The sequence below is a fragment of the Portunus trituberculatus genome, chromosome 14 (genome assembly GCF_017591435.1).
Source record: "Portunus trituberculatus isolate SZX2019 chromosome 14, ASM1759143v1, whole genome shotgun sequence".
NCBI classification, from domain to species: Eukaryota; Metazoa; Arthropoda; class Malacostraca; order Decapoda; family Portunidae; genus Portunus; species Portunus trituberculatus.
In genome coordinates, this window is record NC_059268.1 from 17894184 (window position 1) to 17916683 (window position 22500).

General features: G+C 45.3%; 1 protein-coding gene across 1 annotated transcript in view; it reads left to right on the top strand.

Moving 5' to 3' along the window:
• Positions 1-22500, top strand: part of LOC123503561 (adenylate cyclase type 3-like) — a 211272-nt gene that overhangs the window by 13306 nt on the left and 175466 nt on the right. Inside the window, exon 2 of the mRNA XM_045253430.1 lies at positions 15438-16812. Coding sequence (XP_045109365.1) covers positions 15781-16812 — 1032 coding nt within the window. The 5' untranslated portion in view covers positions 15438-15780. The remainder of the gene's footprint in view (positions 1-15437; positions 16813-22500) is intronic.

Sequence of the window (22500 nt, forward strand, 5' to 3'; positions counted from 1 at the left end):
AAGTAATATTAAGTACTGTTTTTAACACATTAAAACCTTACCTGATACAGTTGGTGGATAAGTGATGGCTAGAAAAGGCGAAATACTCGTACACTGCTGGCTGGAAAACGCGGGAACCTCTTTGAAGAGCTTGTGTGTAGCTGCTTAGAGTGTTTGCTCGTTACCAACGGGAATACATTTTAATGTATTATATATATTTTTTCGGAAATATTTACTTTTATTCTATGTTACTTGTATTATGAAATTATATAAATAAAAGACAAAGAAAATGCTAGTATAATCATGTTTTCTTCAATATCACCAATGTCGATATTTTGTATGCTAAGCTAAGTACGATTTTAGACTTAACTCGCATCGGCCTAAGACAGTTTCGTGGATATGGGCCCAGGCCAATAGGAAAACACGCTTTAACCCCTTCCAGTACCATGACGCATTTTCATATTCATTCTGCTTACTATTTGGTGAAAATACACAGCTTCAGAAACTTATGTAAGGGATTCACATAGTGAAGACCATGGCCATCAATCTTCTGGCCTCTATAGACCCTTTGTAATGTCAATAAATTGGTCTAATCACACCCAAAACTCATGGTAGAAATATGTCCCAGTACTGAAAATGTCAAGGGATGTTGCAGGGAGTTAGTAAGCGATTCCCGTATAAAACATGCTTGGTCTTATTCATCTCCCATACATAGGTATTCGTAAATTTGTGTACTGTTTGAAGACTCCACGTTGATGTGCCACTGACAACCTGATTACTGTGTCTATTCAATTTATCTATCACCTTATCTGAACACACACATTCTCTCTCTCTCTCTCTCTCTCTCTCTCTCTCTCTCTCTCTCTCTCTCTCTCTCTCTCTCTCTCTCTCTCTCTCTCTCTCTCTCTCTCTCTCTCTCTCTCTCTCTCTCTCTCTCTCTCCACGGGGCTTAAACTGTTACTTCTAGTCCCACAGTGATTACATGCTCTAAGGATCTTGTTAATATGACTCTAATTGCATCTCTTAAGTCACTTGATACCTCCTCTAGATCCTTTCTTAATCTACACGCACAGGTCTTAAGTTGTTTGTTCCTCGTCTTCCTGTCCTAGTCACTCCTTGAAGGTCTCCACAGCACGAACAGCAGCTGATAGTTAGCGCACTGAAGAACATTTAGGGTAGTAATATCATATGCCGTTCAGTCTAGTGATGTTTTTTTTATTATTATGTAAGAAGGGAAAGGTGAACAAAGAAAAAGTAAAAAAAAAAAAAAAAAAAAATGGCTTACTGATTTGCTAGTCTAGTCGAGAGAGCTAGCCCCACAAAAAAAGTGATGGATGTCTTGAAACCTTTCCCTTAAATGAAGTCAAGTCATAGGAAGTTGGAAATACAGAAGCAGGCAGGGAGTTCTAGACTTTACAAGACAGAAGTTACTGCATTTTACACGTTAACCCCTTCTGTACCATAACGCATTTTCCATATTCATTCTGCTTACTATTTGCTGATTTTATACAGCTTCAGAAACTTATGTTACGGATTGAAATAGTGAAGACTGTGGGCATTAATCTTCTAACCCCCATAGATCCTTCCTAATGTTAATAAAACGGTCTTATCGTACACAAATCTCAAGGTAAAAATGCGTCCCAGTATTGAAGGGGTTAAAAAGATAATCATACAGTATAGACGGGAAGAAATCTAGCTCAAGGTCTATATAAAAAAGCAGTACAGTAGGCAGCTATGTGAAAAATATCGCTTGTACATAAACCCAGTGTGAATCATGCATCACGGCATACAACACACATCAAGTGGACATTTTTGGCATTGTAGTGACAGAGGAGTGTGGCCAGTGATGCATCTGTCAGTAAAGAAACCCCTTGTGAAATACTAACCGAGGCGTGGTGGCGAATGCTGATAAATGTTGCTTATATGGATTAACCGACAGGGAATCCAACATCCAAGACACGGCCTTGAATGATGGATGAGACATTACTTTCCTCATTCATGAAGGGACGTGTGTTCATCCATATTTCACGAGTACATGCGAGGCTGGCGAGATGGGAAGGTTTTACTTAACAAAGCAGGCTCGGAGGGGACGATAGGGTTAGTAATAAGATAGGAGAGAGAGAGAGAGAGAGAGAGAGAGAGAGAGAGAGAGAGAGAGAGAGAGAGAGAGAGAGAGAGAGAGAGAGAGAGAGAGAGAGAGAGAGATGATATATATGTAGGTGACTCTAATAGACTCTGTAAGCAGTAGTGACGAGTCAGTAGGCAGCCTTTCAAAGATCAGATAAATTTGTAGAAGCGGATGATTCAGAAATATATACGTAGATTCTTCTAACCCATTCAATACTGGGACACAATTTTACCTTGAAATTTGGGTACGAGTAGACCATTTTATTGACATTAGGAAGGGTCTGTGGAGGTCAGAAGATTAATGGCTACAATCTTCACTATTATAATCCCCGGCATAAGATTCTGAAGCTGTATAAAATCACCAAATAGTAAGTAGAATGAATATGGAAACATGTCATTATACTGAAGGGACTAAGCAATGTAGGCCTATTGGGTTCTTGCAGCTTCCCTTATGTTATTGTTAGGCCTGAATAAACCCGCTTTCAATTCCTGAGGGCCTGATTCATGTTATCCCCCTCTCTACTGTTTGAATAAGTTCTATAGGAGAGTAACTCGGGTTTCCTCGCTGAGTAAACGTCATGTATTTCAGAAGAGTGACCTAATTTTTCTTTTCTTCTACTTGTATAACAATCAGAAGAATAGTCTCAACGAGGAGTATTTCGAGAGAGTAGCGACAAGATACGCCCTGAGCCATTTGATCAACTGATTACAACCCTTCTCTCCTCCACTTTTTTAGAGCAGCAATCGATGAAACCACCTCCGGCTATTCCTGTGCTGCCTTTACGAAATGGCGAGGACATGTTGACGGGGTGGAGATGACGATATGACTGTTATTTCCATACTAGTGCCCAACGTCGTCCTCCTGATTAGTGTTGACCAGGCAACCTGCTGCTAATACACTCTCACGGTTGTCAGGGCGGCGGGCTGCTGTACCGTCTTGGAGGAGTGGTCGATACCTTACCGATAACATAAACACATTAGCTTATATTCTCAAAACATTTCGCTACCTTTCCTCTGCTACCTAACCAAGACTCCAGTTGGGGATTTAGACTAGGATTTCAAGTGTGTCTTTACGATTCACTGCGAGATGGAACAATTGAAAGCACCAGAAACAGTGTATGGAGTTTTATAGGCGACAACAAGTTAGAAGCTCACAAGAAAGAATAGAAGCTGCAATTTCCATTCAGTTGTTAGGTTGTGGATGAAAAAGAAGAAAAGATTTCCCAGAGTGGTCAGTGGTCAAGGAAAGTTTCACCAAATAGCAAAGAAAGGGATTTAGAAGTAGTATTTGCGACAACTTCACTACCAGGGAGAATACAAAGCGAAGCAGCAGGTGGATATTGAAATGTACGAGTGAATGGTGACTTGGATAAGGTGAAAGTAAGAGTGATGGCTGTGGGGTTAGTAAAGGCATAGATAAATAGATAGATCGACGAAGAGGAAGAGAGGAAGGGGAGGCGTAGGTGAGAAGTGTGGGAGGAGGAGGGGAGGAGGTGGGATCGTTCACAACCTCTTCCACGGGTTAATGGCATTATCAAGTTTAATACAATTTGACGAGTGGCGAAGGGCGGAGGGAGGGATGGGACGCGCCTGGGTGGTGAAGGAGAGTCCTGGTGAGGGGCGCTGATGGCCGTAATGGAGTAGGGATGGCCAGTGATGGGAGGTGAGTGGAGGAGAGGAGAGGAGGGAAGGTGTCGAAGGAGGAGGATGAGAGGACAAAGAGTGAGAGGTATGAATATAATAGTAGCTTCCTCGTTTAGCTATAAGGGATCGTTGTGTGGTATGCAATATTGCCCTATCTATTGTAATATTGTCCTTATATATTACTCTACCATAGTTAATCGTTGTGTGACATGTAATAGTACCTTATATTTATTAATCTACATGGCATTGGATATTACTCTTTCTATTGAGCATTGTCATTTATTGTATTATATTTATCGTTGTTGAGATCCCAGACAGCATCTTTGAATGTAATGTCGTTTGTCCCCATCACAGTAACATACTTTGGTGCTGGAAAATTTGACGTGCTGTTACTGTCAATATTACAAATTTTCATCTGAATTTTTGTTTCTTCTTCTTCTTCTTCTTCTTCTTTCTTTTGCTTCTTCTTCTTCTTCTTCTTCTTCTTCTTCTCCTCCTCCTCCTCCTCCTCCTCCTCCTCCTCCTCCTCCTTCCTCCTCCAAGAGATCACCAAAGAGGAACTGCTAAACTTTTTTACCTGACATAATATTAAGGTGTTGGTGGTAAGGTCGGACGCGTCACTGGGAGCTGGCAAGGTTCTCGGGATGAGCAACAGTTAGCTATTTGGCAAGCGAGAGTCGTGGGTGGGGACGGTTCAGGGGAGATGGGCAGGACTGGGCGGCTCTGAGTGGCTATGACATGGATGGAGAGGGAGAGGGAGAGAGAGAGAGGGAGAGGGAGAGGGCGTAGGGAGACTCGCGTGTCCCCATTACGGAAAAAAAGTCTCGATCGATGATTGAGAACGACAGTGATGATGAAATTTAAAGGGAGTACTGCGCCAGCGAGGAGATTCAGCGAACCACCGATACCTCCTCTTGTCTCCTTTCATCTCTCTCTCTCTCTCTCTCTCTCTCTCTCTCTCTCTCTCTGGAAACTGAATTCTGAGTTTTTCCTTTTCACTTGTCATTTATCTATTCGTCCATCTCTCTCTCTCTCTCTCTCTTTGTCACGGGAAGTAGAAGCAGAAAGGAAAAAAAGAAGAAAAAAAAAGAAACTCAAGCCGACTTCCTTCCTTCCTTCCTTCCTTCCTTCCTTCCTTCCTTCCTTCCTTCCTTCCTTTCTTCCTTCCCTCCTTTCTTCCTTCCTTCGTTCCTTCCTTCCTTTCTTCCTTCCTTCGTTCCTTCCTTCCTTTCTTCCTTTCTTCCCTCCTTTCTTCCTTCCTTCCTTCCTTCCTTCCTTCCTTCCTTCCTTCCTTCCTTCCTTCCTTCCTTCCTTCCTTCCCTCCTTCCTTCCTTCCTTCCTCCAGAATCGAAAAATGGCTCAAGGGTATTAAGGAACGAGCTTCGTGGTATAAATTGCAGCTTCTCTCCTCATTCTCTCTCTCTCTCTCTCTCTCTCTCTCTCTCTCTCTCTCTCTCTCTCTCTCTCTCTCTCTCTCTCTCTCTCTCTCTCTCTCTCTCTCTCTCTCTCTCTCTCTCTCTCTCTCTCTCTCTCTCTCTCTCTCATCCTTGCATAATGGCTCAGCTTAGTATCGATATAATAAGCTTCACCTGATCCTTTCTTCTTCTTCTTCTTCTTCTTCTTGTCGTCGTCTTCGTCTTCGTCTTCGTTTTTTTTTTCTTCTTCTTCTTCTTCGTCTTCCTATTCTGCGCCACCGTCCTTCTCCTCTTCCTTCTCTTCCTCTTCTTCCTCCTCTTCCTCCTCCTCCTCCTCTTAAAATTCTTCCTTAGCGGTCATGTGTGTGTGTGTGTGTGTGTGTGTGTATTTTTCCTTGTAATTTATAATACATTAATGTTTTATAATTTGCAGCTAATTAATTATATATGCATATATTCATGAGTTGTTTGTGTGCGTGTGCGTATGTATGTATGTATGTGCGTGCGTCTGTGCGTGCGTGCGTGTCTGGTCAGGAGGTCAGAAGGCAGCGCGTGGTGTGTGACGTGATGATAGAAGAGTAAGAAGAAAAAGAAGAAAGATGAAATTAATATGAAACTCTCTCTCTCTCTCTCTCTCTCTCTCTCTCTCTCTCTCTCTCTCTCTCTCTCTCTCTTCATGTCCGTCAATCATCTCGCCTCGCTAATGGTGGTGATAGTGGTGACGGTGATAGTGGTGATCTTTCCGTTTCTTCAGCCCGTTTTCGTTGTCAATTTTGGTTGCCTACGGTAAGTTCAGGTGGTAAGTTCGGGTGTTAAGTTCAGGTGTAAAGTTCAGGTGTAAAGTTCAGGTGTTAAGTTCATGTGGTAAGTTCCTCCTCCTCCTCCTCCTCCTCCTTCTCCTTCTTCTTCAACCAACACCACCCGTACCAACACTAACACTAACAGCAACAGCCACCACCAAACAACGCGAGACAAACCCAATGCACGCTAGCACATATATCATCAGTAATGCGGTGCAGAGGAGGATGAAGCGCGTGGCGGGACGTGGGCGCATACTCTATAGACTAGAAGTGGTTGCGAGTGTGAGGCGAGAAGGGGCCGGCACACCTGCGAGGGAGGCCGAGTTACTTGCCTTGTATTCTGAGGCCTTTTAAGGTGCGGGTGGACATGGCGGCAGCTTTCATGTCTGACCTTGAAGAGTGGTAATGGTGTGAGAGTTTGTTTGTCCCGTGTTATTCATCAACGTTTTGCTCTCTCTCTCTCTCTCTCTCTCTCTCTCTCTCTCTCTCTCTCTCTCTCTCTCTCTCTCTCTCTCTCTCTCTCTCTCTCTCTCTCTCTCTCTCTCTCTCTCTCTCTCTCTCTCTCTCTCTCTCTCTCTCTCTATCTATCGTCATCGTCATCTTTTTCTTGTTGTTATTGTTGTTGTTCTTCTTTTCTTCTTGTTTTCCTCTTTTTTTTTCTTCTTCTTCTTCTTCTTCTTCTTCTTCTTCTTCTTCTTCTTCTTCTTCTTCTTCTTCTTCTTCTTCTTCTTCTTCTTCTTCTTCTTCTTCTTCTTCTTCTTCTTCTTCTTCTTCTTCTTCTTCTTCTTCTTCTTCTTCTTCTTCTTCTTCTTCTTCTTCTACGACTACTTTTCAAGGCCACAGAGATGATTAGCTGAGTTCTCACTAGTGTTTTTAAAGTTCGTAATGTAGAGAACGTGTTAATTCATCACTACAGTCATAGAAACACTGTTAAAACCCCGCATGCCCTTTGAAAGAAGTGGAGGTGGGGCGCAGAAGGGTCTTGGTCCTGGTTGGAGTGAGAGGGGATGCAGGTACGTGTCTCCTGGTGATTGGAATGGAAGTATCAGAAAAAAAGACTAAAAAAAAGATACAATTTATACTGGAGAATAAAGTATCAGGAAAAAAGTCACAGTATTAATTCTATTTAGGGAAAAGAAGTAACAGTGTCAAAAAAAAAAAAAGTCTCCAGGCTTTAGAAGTTTCGCTGCGATGTTTACTTTTCCCTCAGCTCAACTTTTTTGGGTGTGTTTCCTCTCTTCCGGTGGGTTGAAGGGTGTTTTTTGGGGGCGAGTTTGTTGGTGCAGTTGTTTATTTAGTTGTCATCTATAAAAGGGTCTTGAGTTACTTGTGTTTTTTTTTGTCCTCGTGTGTATATTTGTGCTGCATCACATCACGATGGTAAGGGGCGATAATTGCACCCGTGTGAGTTGCGGTAATGTCCTACACGTGCCGTATCCACAATGGAGGCAGCGATAGAGGCGTGGGCGGGTGTGGGTTGTGTGGGGCGGGCGCTATCTTTATATGAGAGAGAGAGGGAGAGCGAGAAAGAGCCGCAAGACACTCATGAATCGCGTCTCGTGTTTGGCCACAAAGACTCACGTGTGTTTTGTACTGAGGTTGAGTTGAGACTAAGAATAACAAATAGATCTTAGGTAGGTGTGTGTTTATTGCTACCTTTTCCAGTTCACACCTTTATATCGTGATGGGGACAGAGACAAGGGATGGGGAGTAAATGTACCTCGATTAGGGAGTAGGTGGAGGTTGACAGCTTGAGACTCATAGAGGGAGATTCTCTTTTAACGTGACATAAGGTCGTAATGGGGGCAGAAACAAGGCTATAGGGAGCAAATCTACCTCGATTAGTGAGTAGGTAGAGGTGGGCGGCTTGAGACAGAGATATTTTTTTAACGTGACATAATCCTCAAAGACATAAAAGGATAGGGCGAAAATGTAGTACGGTGTTGTATTGAGGATTTTAGCTTCGTTATATCTACTTGTACCTTTAACAGTAATTTTTATAGAAATGCATAAAAGACAAATGATGGATTGCCACAGCTTAACCCTCTCAGTAGTGGGATGCATTTTTACCATGAGTTTTGAGGTATGACTAGGACGATTTTATTTACATTAGGAAGGATCTTTGAAGGTGAGAAGATTAATGGCCAGAGTCTTCACTATTATAATCCCCACATAAGTATCTGAAGCTGTATGAAATCACCAAATAGTAAGGAGAATAGATATGAAAACGTGTCATGGTACTGAAGAGCTTATAAGGTGAGTGAAACGGAATGAATGCACATCTGAAAAAAAGACTAGTGGGTGGAGGTAGGCTGGAGGACAGTGGTGGCATGAGGACGGTGGGTGTGGAGAGGGACAGAGAAGAGGTAGGCAGTGGGTCGTAAAGGAAAGGAGAGGAACTGTGGTGAAGAGTGAATCCACGAAAGAGAAAAGGAGAAACACTATGCAGGTAGCTCGAGACTCTTTCGAGGAGAGATTTGCAGGGATTATTGTCCTTAGGGAATTCCGTCAGAGCACGTTGTTGAATTTACTAAAACCTTGAAATAGCTGCTTCATGTTACATTTGACAAGTCTCGCAGGGGATCTTGGTCTTCATTCTCCGCGCTGTGAAGGAGAAAATTGCGTTAATGTTGTGTGTTGCATGAAACGTCCTTTTGTTTTTTGTTTTTATATCATGTGGGCTTTTCACGTGAATTTCTGGGCTAAAGGGGATACTTTTTGGGGTACCTCCTATCTCAAAGCCCACTCCCTAGGAAACCGTTGCCCCGAGTGAGGAAGCCCTACCTACACTCGGACCGTGGACGGGATTCGAACCCGTGGACTTGGAGACCCCTCGGACCCCAAAGTCACGCATGGTTCCACTGTACCACGGCGACTCTCTTGTGACTGTAACGGCCGTAACCAGAAAAGCCTTGTTCTTTCACAACAATTTTTCAAGGCTACAGAAACGACTAGCTGGGTTTTCAAGACAGTTCCCTTTTATGATAAACTAGAAATATTACCGGTTCATCATCGGAACCATAAAAATACTCTTAGAAACACGACTACCTTCAACTAGAGCCTTTGGAAAGTAGTGATGGTGAGAGAACAAAGCCTTTCAAAATACGGGCCTTTGATTACGTTGGGTTGCCTCTGTTCAGTAATTATAAATAGTATTGGGTATCTCTCGTTTATAATGTGGTTGTAGACTGTACTGGTTACGTGTAGTGGTTGTAGTCGGTGTTGGAAGCCCCTTGTGGTTGTAAGCGTGTTGTGTTCTCTTTGCTTGTAAGTGTTGGAGGTCCCTTGTTTTATAATGTAGACTGTATACATTACCTCTAGTGGTTAGAGAGAGAGAGAGAGAGAGAGAGAGAGAGAGAGAGAGAGAGAGTAATAGTAAAAATACGTGGAAAGACAACAAGAAGCTTAGAAAAGGGGATGAACAGTGTTACATAATAGGTGAGGCCCATAGCCAAGTGAGGGGAGGAGTAAGGGCAGAGGGGAAGGGCGTCTTAGGTCACTCAGGCGGCCAAGAGAGTAGAAGAGAGAGAGAGAGAGAGAGAGAGAGAGAGAGAGAGAGAGAGAGAGAGAGAGAGAGAGAGAGAGAGAGAGAGAGAGAGAGAGAGAGAGACATGTAGACCTAACTTATTGATGGGATAATCTTGAAACTTTTACAAAGGGTCGTGGACGGGATAAAGTTTAGCTATGACACACACACTCACGGACACACACACACACACACACACACACACACACACACACACACACACACACACACACACACACACACACGAAACTTGGTGCGGTTTGAAGATTGAGGGTGAACTTATGTATGCCTCAGAGAGAGAGAGAGAGAGAGAGAGAGAGAGAGAGAGAGAGAGATTTGTACGCAGGCAAAAGTAAAGTAAAAGTAGAAATATAACAGAAAAGAGAACAGAAGATAAAGAAGAAAAAAAAAAGGAAGAGGAGGAAAAAATGAAGTGTGGGAAGGACGGGAAGAGGAGGAGGAGGAGGAGGAGGAGGAGGAGGAGGAGGAGGAGGAGGAGGAGGAGGAGGAGGAGGAAGAGGAAGAGGAGGAAGAGAGGAAGAATGATTTGTTTTAGTGATTCTTTTGTTCCTTCTTCCCAAATTTACGTGCTCTTCTTTCATTTTCTCTCTCTCTCTCTCTCTCTCTCTCTCTCTCTCTCTCTCTCTCTCTCTCTCTCTCTCTCTCTCTCTCTCTCTCTCTCTCTCTCTCTCTCTCTCTCTCTCTCTCTGTCTATTCGCTCTTTCTTTTCCTAATTTGTTTTCCTAACTATCGATTTTCTCTCTCTCTCTCTCTCTCTCTCTCTCTCTCTCTCTCTCTCTCTCTCTCTCTCTCTCTCTCTCTCTCTCTCTCTCTCTCTCTCTCTCTCTCTCTCTCTCTCTCTCTCTCTCTCTCTCTCTCTCTCTCTCTCTCTCTCTCTCTCTCTCTCTCTCTCTCTCTCTCTCTCTCTCTCTCTCTCACACACACACACACTCACACACACACACACACACACACACACACACACACACACACACACAACAGCTGTTTTGCCTTTATTGCATCCTGAGTCTGAGTTCAAGTAATGGGTAACAATTTCACTTCGATTCATGATAAATTGTTCCCAGATGCCTCTAACCCCTTGCTGCATCTGCCTTGGCGAGACGGTGCTGGTTGAGAGGCTGTTGAGATTCCTTTGTCTATGTTCAGTGGTTGTAGACAGTGTTGGTTTAAGTCCTCGTGTTTATTTTCATTGGTTGTGTGAGTGTATGGGAGGATCTGCTGTCATCGAGTGCTTGTTGTGCATTCTCCCTGGTGTTCTGTTAGTCATAGGTGTTTGTCTTTCATTTCCATAAGAAGTGATGCGGCAGCGTGTCTTGTTTATATCAAGTTCAGCGCTGGCACACATTTTTACTTTAAGATTTGTGTACGATTAGATTATTTTATTGACATTAGGAAGGATCTGTGGAGGTCAGAAGATTAATTGCCACGGTTTTCACTATTGCAATCCCCACATGAGTTTCTAAAGCTTGTAAAATCACCAAATAGTAAGCAGAGTGAATATGGAAACGCGTCATGGTACTGAAGGGGTTAACATAAAGAGTTGTGGTAGCCGCGTTTTTGTTTAGTTTTTTTGTACCAGACAGAGCTTCTATTAGTGATGCTGCATAGTCCATTTAATATCGTGCTTTTATATCGAATAGCAATTAACATATGGACTGATAATTAGGAGCAGTGTGTTGTGAATACCTCTAGCTGTGTCTATTAGTGCCATGCGAACTTGCCTCACTTATGTCCTCTTACAATAAAGTGGCGCAGCATACTCCACTGAATATTTATATCGAATTGCAATAAACACATGTAGATAATTAACAAGAGTAGTGTGTTGTGTATGCCTCTATTAGTGCCCTGGGGAACTTGCCTTATATGCTGCAGCCATACGTAGTGATGCAACAGAGTCCAACGCAATTGCTTTGTGTATTCCCGTCACCTACCACCCAGAGCTTTGTCTTTTTAGGAGCACATAGCTAACCTGTCCTTGTTTGGCGCGCTGCTTAGGTGACGCAGAGGTGAGAATGCGAGAAGACCAGGTGTGGGATGCGTGCCGGACAGGGCGGTAAAGAGGTGGGCGTGGCAGCGGCATCCCGTGAGCTGAATGGTAATGAAGTGTCCCTCTGAATCTACCTGTTGTGTGTGTTAGTGACGGCCGGCTTGTCGCAGTGTTGTTTATAGGTGCGCTACAGGTGTTGGAGTCCGTGTCGCCGCCCTCCTGCTGTGTCGCCTCGGACCCTTTTCTGTTTGTGTGTTCTGGGGGAATTAATTGTGTTATTTTGTAATTCCTCGTAGGGCCTTGTCTTTCCTCCTTGTGTAATGGTTAACTAAATGTTGGTTATTGTAGAGGTAGTGGTAGTGTTAGGTAGTAGTGAATGTTACTCTTGGTATTATGATGGTTGTTAGTCATGGTCAGCCAGTGGTGTTATTCCTGCTATTATGATCGTTGTCTTTGTTGATGTGTTAGCTATTTATTGTAGAGGTAGTGGTAGTGTTATTTTATTTATTTATTTATTTATTATCATTTTTTTTATGTTGTGGCCTATAGCGCCTGTAGGTTTACTAGAAGAGTATATGTGGGAAGCACTGTTCAGCTTCCACCCATTAGTGGCGCAGGCAATTTTATTTATAGTGGTACCCATATTAGGGCCGATATCACCACCCAAGCGCATCTTTGGTGTAACCACCTAGAACTTGGTATTATGATCATTGTTATTGTCGTCAGTTAGTGGTAGTGGTTAGTATTGATGTTATTCCTGCTATAATGATCGTTGCCTTTGTTGTTGTGTAAGGCATTGGTGTGGTGACGATTACTATCACCATTCTCGTCATTATCATTATCATTGATATGGCCGCCACGTCACTCCACGTACGGCCGCCACTGGGTGACCTCCACACAGCGAGGCGCGGCATGCATACTGAAGGACGTGGAACTAATTGCATTAAAACATGGCACGGCACCACCCGAGACTCCACCTGACGCCCACTTCTCTCCCCACACCCACTCCCCAACCGCTAATGGAGGGTTACTGCCAAGGGCGCGTCGCTTCATCTCCACGTCTCCATTCTGTGCTGACTGTTTGAGCGAGCCGTTATGCACACAGCCTCCCAAGACAAGCGACTCACGGCAGGATCGATGTGGAGTGGGTCTTCCTCTCACGCCGCACTGCCTCCTCCACACATATTTTTATTCTATTTTTTTTTCCAAGGGTTATTTTACTTCAAAGTTGTGCGACGTATTCTCAAACGTTTCCGCGTCTTATCTCGCAACTTCCACCGTGCTCCAGTGGAAGTTTTGCGGATTCTCAAGGTTCTTTTTTACTTTATGTTTGTTTTATAGTTCCATTGATAGTTGTTGGTAAGAGTTTTGCATGATCACTGATTGTCCAGCGTCTTAAAGTAAAAGAATATTACTAAAAATAAACTTGATAACATTTACGAACTTTATGTCAAGGTACACATCATCCAGAGTAAGAAATGTGTGTTAGTGAGCCATTAAGGGTGAGTAGCAACACTGGCTGGCATGCACGCTACCCCTGTCATAGATAAGTAATGAGATGACTCGTTGTTTTTTTATTTTATATAGGTGAGGAAAGGTGACCAATGACAATAGAAAGAGTAAGAAAAAGTAATGATCTACTCGGTTGCCAATCCCAGTTCGTGTTATCATTATCCTCATATCACGTCTAGTTGTTGTTTTTTTTATCAGTTTCTCCCCAAAGCTATGTATTTTATTCATGTGAAGAGCTGTGCGTGACATATTGAGGCGGGGCGGGTGTTGTGTATGTTGGTTATGCAGCGTCACCTTTCGGGCGGCTGAGTTTCCTGGTGTTCCCCTTTGCCGCTTTGAGTGTTTTGTTATTCAAGTCCTCTTCCAGATTTGCTGAGTCCTCTTGAGTCAGGCGCACTGGACCGAACTGTGACTTAGATTCAGAAAGCAAATCTTTTCGCTGGTATTCTTGGTGTGAAAGACTCATAAATGTCGCAATAATACACATTTAACTCAACACAGACCCTTGTATTTAAACTCCTTCAAGACAGTATATGGTCTGTACGTTTCAGCGCTTTATCTCGAGTTCTATCGACTGGCTCTTCAGGAAGTGAACGGGATTTTCAAGGGTATTTGTATGATTATAGTGGTAGTCTGACAAGCATGCTGTATCATTAGTGAGGAAAGAGCAGCCATGAAAATCCAAGAGAGAGAGACAGAGAGAGAGAGAGAGAGAGAGAGAGAGAGAGAGAGAGAGAGAGAGAGAGAGAGAGAGAGAGAGAGAGAGAGAGAGAGAGAGAGAGAGAGAGAGAGCTATGTAGATCTAAGAGGAAAAGCAGCCATGAAAATGTAATCCAACATGTGTGACCTTTGAAAGCTGTCCTTACGAGAGAGCAAAGCGTTAGTAACACGAACCTAAGACTTGAGCACTTCTTTTCTCTCCTTAATTACGTGTTCCAGTAAAAGCACTGAAAGATTGATTGGGTTTAGAGAACGCTTTATTCCCGTCTGTGCTGCACATTTTGCCTGGCGGCGTAACGTCAACAGTGCAGGTTGCAGTTGGCGAAGGGTGCCTGACTCTCATGTTGCGGCTTATACTGTTCCCGTGACCTGAGGCGTTTCCAGCTTCCTGTCTCGCTACACTTTCTGCACAAACTCAAAGCCTCTTCAGCTCCCCAGGCACAAAGGACAGGTGATTATTCTGCAGGAGGATTAGAATGCTCCCTTGAACAGCTCGCCCGAAATTAAATCCAAGGTTTGCTGTGAACTGCCACTTCCGCATCCTTATGACCACACTCTCTGGACTAGAAGTTGGGAGATGTTTCCTTTCCTACCTCAACGTTCAGGCGTCTTGCTGGCCTTGATCCCTTGACCTGCACGCCTGGTAGACCACGTGTTGTCCTCAGTCATGTCTGGCACACCTGGACACCGTTCCCTTGGCTACCCTGCCTCCTTAACACACCCAGCGCGGGGTCAAGGTCACTGTTCCATTTCAGGATCTCTGGTACTAGAATGGCCTCAACACACTATTGGAGGAGCTGGGTACACGGTGGACTCGCTCTGCCATATAAAGAAAGACGAGAGGACGAAACTGCTGAGTAAGAAGAAAGAGAGGAAAAGCCCAGAGGGAGACATTAATTTTCTCGGTAATGTTGGGTCGCTGGTCTCTTTATTGATGACCGAGGCATGTTGTTAACTCCTTGAACTTGTGTCTTGGTGTAATATTGCCCAAGAGAGGCACTAGAGCACTACATGAAAGGTTGGAGGGGGTGGGTGCCTGCCTCTCCCCCTCCTTCACCCACCGCCTCCCTGCAGCAACCTCATCGACTTCCAATATTTCTTCTCAGCACGACAATAACGTTGCCTTTGCTGGATACAACTGCATCGCCGCCACAACCCAGCCACTCGCCCCACGGGAATGTTTAAGCGATGAGGAATAAATAAGATATCCACTTATATTCGCTTCCCTCCCTGCAACCTCCCCCACTTTCTCTGTGTGTGTGTGTGTGTGTGTGTGTGTGTGTGTGTGTGTGTTTGGAGAGGGACGGAAGCAGGTAATCTGATATCCTGTTACCTTTATTGGCCCCTCATCCCTTTGGCCCAGGTAGAAATAAAGGTATATATAAAAGGAAAAAATATATATTCTCTATTTTTCTATCTCGTAGTATGTTTTAATTAAGAGCTCATGGCTGGAATTACCGGGAATCTTTGAGGGGATTACTGAAGTGTGGCTGTATTTTATAATTTGGTACGCTCTCTCTCTCTCTCTCTCTCTCTCTCTCTCTCTCTCTCTCTCTCTCTCTCTCTCTCTCTCTCTCTCTCTCTCTCTCTCTCTCTGTGTGTGTGTGTGTGTGTATGTGTATTGTTGTTGCTATGGTAATCGTTTAGTTGTGTAACTTTTGATATGAAATTATGCTGATGTCTGATGTCCTTTACTTTCTTTGCAGAAGTGCCGTGGACAGCAGCAGGTCGTGGGCGCGGTGGCTGTTGGTCCGTTGCGTGGAGCTCGCGTGACCCGTGTCGGCACAACAAAGTGAGAGCGAACACAAGCCTGGCCGTTCAGCAACAATAGTGAGGGGCGGAGTGTGAGTGGCATAGTGTGTGTGTGTGTGTGTGTGTGTGTGTGTGTGCGTGTGCGTGTGCGTGTGTGTGTGTGTGTGTGTCGTTTAGTGTGTGGCGGCGCTGTGCTCACCATGCCGCGGCGCCCAGCCATGGACAGCTTGTGACACCGTGAACACCACCACGTCCTGGAGTTGCTGGCGTGATGCCTGGTGACCTGCAGTGAGCACCATGGAAGACGACGGTGACGGCAAACTCATCGCGGAGGACGAGGTGAAGTGGGAGGTGCGTGAGGCTGGTGACAATCCCGAGGCGCCCGAGCTGTGCCCGCGCCTCATGGTGGCCAGGAAGAGCCTCACTCGGTGCAAAGGCGTGGAGGAGTCCTTCGAGGGCGAGAATGACCCCTGCCTCCCTAAGGAACAAGGAGAGACCTACGAGAATGAGAGCTTCGAGGACCCTTCCTGCCAAGGCAGTATTAATACCACCCGGTCTCCTGACTCCCTCAGGGTCTCCAAGCGCGCCTCCAGTCCCGGGGCGACGTCCACCAAAGCCAGCCAGGGAGAGACGGAGAGCCTCACCCCACACTCCCCCGCCACGCCCCACACGGACAAGGGCAGCAGCTGCCGCAGCAGTGTAAGCAGCGCTGACGGGGTGGAGTCTGGCCAGGTGGATGCCGATGGCTTTGATGACATCTCGGCGTCCATGAGTGTTATTCGCATGGAAAAATTTGCTTTGGAGAAGCGTCGCGTGTCGCGCATCCTGCCTAAGTGTCTCCACCGGACCTTTGTGGACAAGGATGTGGAGCAGTTGTTCCAAACGTATCACGAGAGACAGCGCCGCACCGACCTGCACGTCCTGCTGGGTGTCGGTGTCACCTTCACCGTCTACAGCGCCGCCATGTGTGTTCTGGGTGGCGTGGGGCCGCTGCTGCCCGCGCCCCTCGCCCTGGCGGCAGTCGGCATCCTCATGCTGCTGTTGATGCTGCTGTGTCGATTACACGTGTTCCCTGAGCGATCCTGGACCTTCCTTCCCTATCTGGCGTGGGCGCTCTTCTTGTCGGCCGTGGGCGTGTTCGTGTTTCTGGGCCTGCCCACGCCCGTACCACGCCAGGCCCTAATGTGGCTCATCCTGCTACACTTCATGCTGTTTGTGGGTCTGCCTATCCGCCTCCCCGCCTGCCTCCTGTTGACCTCTTTCACTGCCGCCGCACACCTTGCCAGCTCCGCCCTCCTCGTACCCGAGGGACAACGCCTCACCCTCCAGGTCAGTACCAACACCTTGTTTCTCGTGTTTGTCGCCCCGGGCCACCACACTTTTACCTGTTAAAGTTGCGCCGCGCTATCTGTCCCCTCGCGGCCACGACACACCAGCGGCCTGATAAGGGGTTCTGTAACAGGACAACGTGATTTTTAGATCTCATAATGTGTATTGGAAAATGTTTGTGTGTGTGTGTGTGTGTGTGTGTGTGTGTGTGTGTGTGTGTGTGTGTGTGTATTCATGCGTCTTATAAAGCATCTGGAATCGTAGTATGCCCCGAAAGGACAACAGAAGAATAATATAAAAAAGTAAGAAAATAAGGCATGATGGAAGAAAAGGTCAGACTTACACGTGGCGGCCTGTCTATGCATGGCCGTTCTTGTATAATCTTAGTCGAATACGGAAGGAAAGCATTGTGTATAAACGAGAAGGGTCGGATGTTACCATGGATATTAATATTGGTTTTAACCTCACAAACCTGCTTGGAGTCGAATTGTTAGGAGCAGCAGGGGGAGAAAAGGGTTTGTGAGAAAGTCAGACACATAGCAGGGTGGGAGGTGATATTGGTGTCATATGTACAAAGAAATAGCGATAACATATATATTTTTACGTATCTCTTTATTTACTTGTTTGTTTTTCTGAGTACACGATGCGATGAAATGTGTTTGTGAGAGAGTCAGACACATAGCAGGGTGGGGGGAGGGTGATAGGGGATGTGTTCTGGTAGCATGTATAGAGAAAATTACGATAACATTTGACATTGTAGGAAAGCGTATATATCCCTTTATTTACATGTTTATTAATCCAAGTACACGATGTCTCTACCTGTGTTCATATAGCGCTGAGTCAGTACTACTCCTCTAAGAGCGTCCCGGGGTGTGAATCAGAGGCACAACTTGGTACAACTTCCTTCCCGTCCCGTAACTATTCCCTGATGCAGCGTGAAAGGAGGCAAGCTGCAGTTATCGGCGAGGAAGACGTATTGGATTAATGTATATCACTTTCTCTCGCTCTGAAGGCATCTGGTATTGTCCTCTTGCATTTCTCTACACCCAAAAACCAATAATCTTTCAGCGACGAGACTAAAAATTAACAGAAATAATTGAGATAATACTCCACATGGAAAACTATTCTTCGGCAACAGAAACTTGAGTAACTTCTCTCTTGTCCTTAAACTTCCAGAGAGAGAGAGAGAGAGAGAGAGAGAGAGAGAGAGAGAGAGAGAGAGAGAGAGAGAGAGAGAGAGAGAGAGAGAGAGAGAGAGAGAGAGAGAGAGAGAGAGAGAGCCAGGAAAATGTACTGCAAACCCATCACAGCAACACAACACATTACTTTCCTGCAAAATATCGCTAACCTTGCATTTTTAAACTTTTCCTAGGAGTAAGAAGCGTGAAGCACCTGCCGAGCGCACACTAAGGACAATAAGGACAGTATGATGAGGCTAACGGAAATGGAGTGCAGATAACGGCATGGAGAGCGGAACGAGGCTAATGTGAAGGCACTCTGTCACTCAATAGGCAAACTGAAGCGGTGATAGCATTTCCTTTGATGTGCCCTTATGCTTCTACAAAGTTAGCCTGCCCTCCTCGTTCTCTCTCTCTCTCTCTCTCTCTCTCTCTCTCTCTCTCTCTCTCTCTGTCTGCTAATCTGCTTCTTTCTCTCTGTCTCTGTCACTGTCTCTCTCTATTAGTCTGTCTGTCTTGTCTGTCTGTCTGTCTGTCTGTCTGTCTGTCTGTCTCTTTGTCTCTTTGTCTCTTTGTCTCTGTCCCTGGCCCTGTCTGTCTCTGTCTCTTGTCTCTTGTCTCTTCTCTCTTCTCTCTTCTCTCTCTCTCTCTCTCTCTCTCTCTCTCTCTCTCTCTCTCTCTCTCTCTCTCTCTCTCTCTCTCTCTCTCTCTCTCTCACACACACACACACACACACACACACACACAGGTTACGTTAATGAGTTAAAGGAAAAACTAAATCAAAGCTACACGAAACAAAAAATCATAACACAGCTAAATTATGTATGCTCATCAATATTTCACCTCAAACACATCATATCTCTGTTAAAATATTGTCTTGCATTTTAACGTCAGAATTCGACTTACAGACGCCTTGAAAGATTTGGAAAATATCACACTATATGGCAAGCAGCTAGTATCTTCGCTTCACCAGGGAGATAATGACGGCACACACTCTGGGAATCACTGAGCTAGATTAACGTTATATCCTCAGGTCAGAATAACCAACCTAACCATCCATCTATATCCAGCCAGCCAGCCAGCCAGAGAGTCAGCCAGGCAGTGAGGGTTCAGTACAAAGGGAATATCCATTGGTTGGGCTCAAATACTGATCTGGTGACTGTGGAGATGAGATGCAGCCCTTAGCCATTCACCTTTGAGGCTTACCGCCGTCCTAAGAGATTGCTGTTCTGATGCTAATAGCGCCACGTGTTTCTAGTGCTGGCCTGGTGGTGGTGGAAGGTGAAGCGTGTGTCTTGTAGTTAGTGATGAATGTTTGGTTAGGTTATGTTTGGTTGAGTGTGGGTTGCCTTAGGTGGTGGAAGGTGAAGCGTGTGTCTTGTAGTTTGTGATGAATGTTTGGTTAGGTTAGGTTAAGTTGGGTAGGTTGAGGTTGGGTGTGGGTTGCCTTAAGTTAGGTTAGGTTTCCGCTATGGTAGTGGTGGAAGGTAAAGCGTGTGTTGCAGTATGTGATGAATAATGTTTGATTTGGTTAAGATTATGTTGGGTTAGGTTTGGTTGGGTTAAATTGGGTTTAGGTTAGGTTGGTTGCGATGGGTTGGATTGAGTTTGGGTTGCCTTAAGTTAGGTTAGCTTTATGTTATGTTAGGTTTTTTTGGTTAAGTTTTATTTGGTTTAGTTAGATTTGATTAGGTTAGGTTAAGTTAGGTTGAGGTACGATTGGTTACGTTTGGTTACATTATCTGACTCATGTAAGAGCTATTCCGTTCATAGTCCACTAATGATGTGTGTGTGTGTGTGTGTGTGTGTGTGTGTGTGTGTGTGTGTGTGTGTGTGTGTGTAAAGGAATGAAGCAAGGTCAGCATTTGATGTCCTGCTGCTTCGTGCAATCTTCTTTTATCTTTTCATCCTCAAGAGATTGCGTAGGGCGGCTGAAGGCGGATAAAGTAGGGAAGGAATGGAGGCTGGACGCTTTGTTAAGGCTTGCTGTACCTCCTCCTCCTCCTCCTCCTCGTGGTTGGGTAGGGGAGCTCATCGGCTGCCTTATTACCGTGTGCTGCCGGACAAAGAAGCACCTGTCGCCCTCACCCTGGGAGAATAAAAGAGAAAAAAATATTAATTCAGGCTAGAAAAAAGTGAACCGGTGTGTGTGTGTGTGTGTGTGTGTGTGTGTGTGTGTGTGTGTGTGTGTGTGTGTGTGTGTGTGTGCTGCTCCTTACAGTTGCAGTCAAGCTTACTTTGCGTTACAATGGCTGATTGGTCTGCACAGTGAGGCGCAATTTTTCCATCGCCTCTCGTGATTGGGTAGCGAGGGAAGTGTTTGAACGATCAACACACTACTCGGAAACTCAATTTTCATGCGAGTTTATTTTCTCTCTCATTCTCCCTTTTATTTTTCACGCCTCATGGAATACCAACAGTGACGTGTTTATCTCGCATGAAAGTTAGGAAAGCAATTAGTATTATGTGAAGCGCGCAAACAAAGTGGGCAGTTTAGAGCGCATTATAAAGCAAACACTGCCACGCACTTATGTATGTATGTATGTAGGCTGATGATGTCACGAGGCCGGGGATGATTAGACAGGTAAGTGGGATGAGGTGAATGGGGGAGAGGAAGGGATGAGGTGGAGGGAGGGGGTGGGGATGCATTTCTAACTATAATTGTATTTGGGGTGGTGGTGATGGTCGGGGAGGTGAAGTTTGTTGTTGATGATGCTGTTGTTCATCATCATCATCATCATCATCATCATCATCATCATCATCATCATCATCATCGAGTAAAAACAGTGCTGACAGACCTCCATTCACTGCCATTTCATTGATTTTGTCATGCCTTTACCTCAATGTCAAACTTTCTGACATGCTGACAGTCTCACAAAGCCTGGCCACTGACGGATTTCCACCAGCTTAGAGGATGTAAGAGAGAGAGAGAGAGAGAGAGAGAGAGAGAGAGAGAGAGAGAGAGAGAGAGAGAGAGAGAGAGAGAGAAGGGAATGAATATATTTTGATAGAGCGTGTGATGTAGTCTCCATTTCTACTCTCTGGTGTAAGTGAAGGCATGACAGATCTCTCCGTGTGATAGATGGAACCACTCTTTCTGCTGACGAAACTGCATCATAGTACCCTGACTGTTCACACACACACACACACACACACACACACACACACACACACACACACACACACACACACACACACACACACACACACACACACACACACTCGACTCGCAATCGAGAGGGCCGGGTTCGAGTCCCGGGGCGGCGAGGCAAATGGGCAAGCCTCTTAATGTGTGGCCCCTGTTCACCTAGCAGTAAATAGGTACGGGATGTAACTTGAGGGATTGTGGCCTAGCTTTCCGGTGTGTGGAATGTGTTGATGTGGTCTCAGTCCTATCCGAAGATCGGTCTATGAGCTCAAAGCTCGCTCCGTAATGGAGAAGACTGGCTGGGTGACCAGCAGACCGAGGTGAATTACACACACACACACACACACACACACACACACACACACACACACTGAAAAACTACTCCACTACTCCTGTCCAGGCTGAGAGCAACCCAGAGCCACTCCACTCCACTCCACTCCACTCACTCCCACTCCCCGTCACGACCTTCTCTCGGCACGCCCTCCCTTCTGCTTTGTCACGAGTTTTCTTGCTGCTGGTTCTTGCCACCCTTGTTTATCTCGCTGATTCGCCTCCTACACATGCCCGGCAGAAGATTCGAGTGCTAGCGTTCCTTTCCTTGTCTCCTCTCAGCGCTGGTGGAACTGAGCCATACTTAAGGTTAGGTTGCAAGATATACAAGATTTTTTTTTATGTAAGAGGGGAAAGGTGACTAAGGGCAACAAAAAGCGAAAAAAAAGGCTCACTAAGTTGCCAGTCCCCTTGCAAGTCCGAGAGAGCTTAAAAAAATGGGATAAATGTCTTGAAACCTCCCTCTTAAATGGAGTCAAATCATAGGAATTTATTTTAGGTACTCCTCGACATGAAGTATAAGAATGTTGAGCAGTGGTGTTTGTCTCTCCTCTTCCTACCTAAACGTTGTCTTATAGCGTGATGTATAGACTGTGAACCGAAACATTGAGCTGAGGTACGTGTGGAACTCAGCGTATGTCGAGTATGTTGCTTCAAATTGCGACTCTTCCAGGAAACGGTGCGTCTTCTTACTCCTCAGCGCTGCTCCATCTTGTGCGGGGAATGCTCGAACTGTGTGGAATTAAAGAGAGAAAGGTGGTGGTCTGAAGAACGTGTTGGCTTTACGAATTGTCCAGGGAAGGTGTCTGTCTCTGTGCCACTAGATTTCCAGGGAAGGTGTCTGATGGGAGGTATAGGAAAGGATAGATGATGGGGATGGGACGGGACGGTTCAGTAAGGGATGGGGCGAAGGGACGAACGTTTCTCGGAAGGAAAGGCGAGAGGGAATGAGGAAAGATGACACTGATTGATTAATATCTCCATGGTGCCGCTACATCACGGTGGTCCGGCGCCGAGGGTGGAAGGTGACAG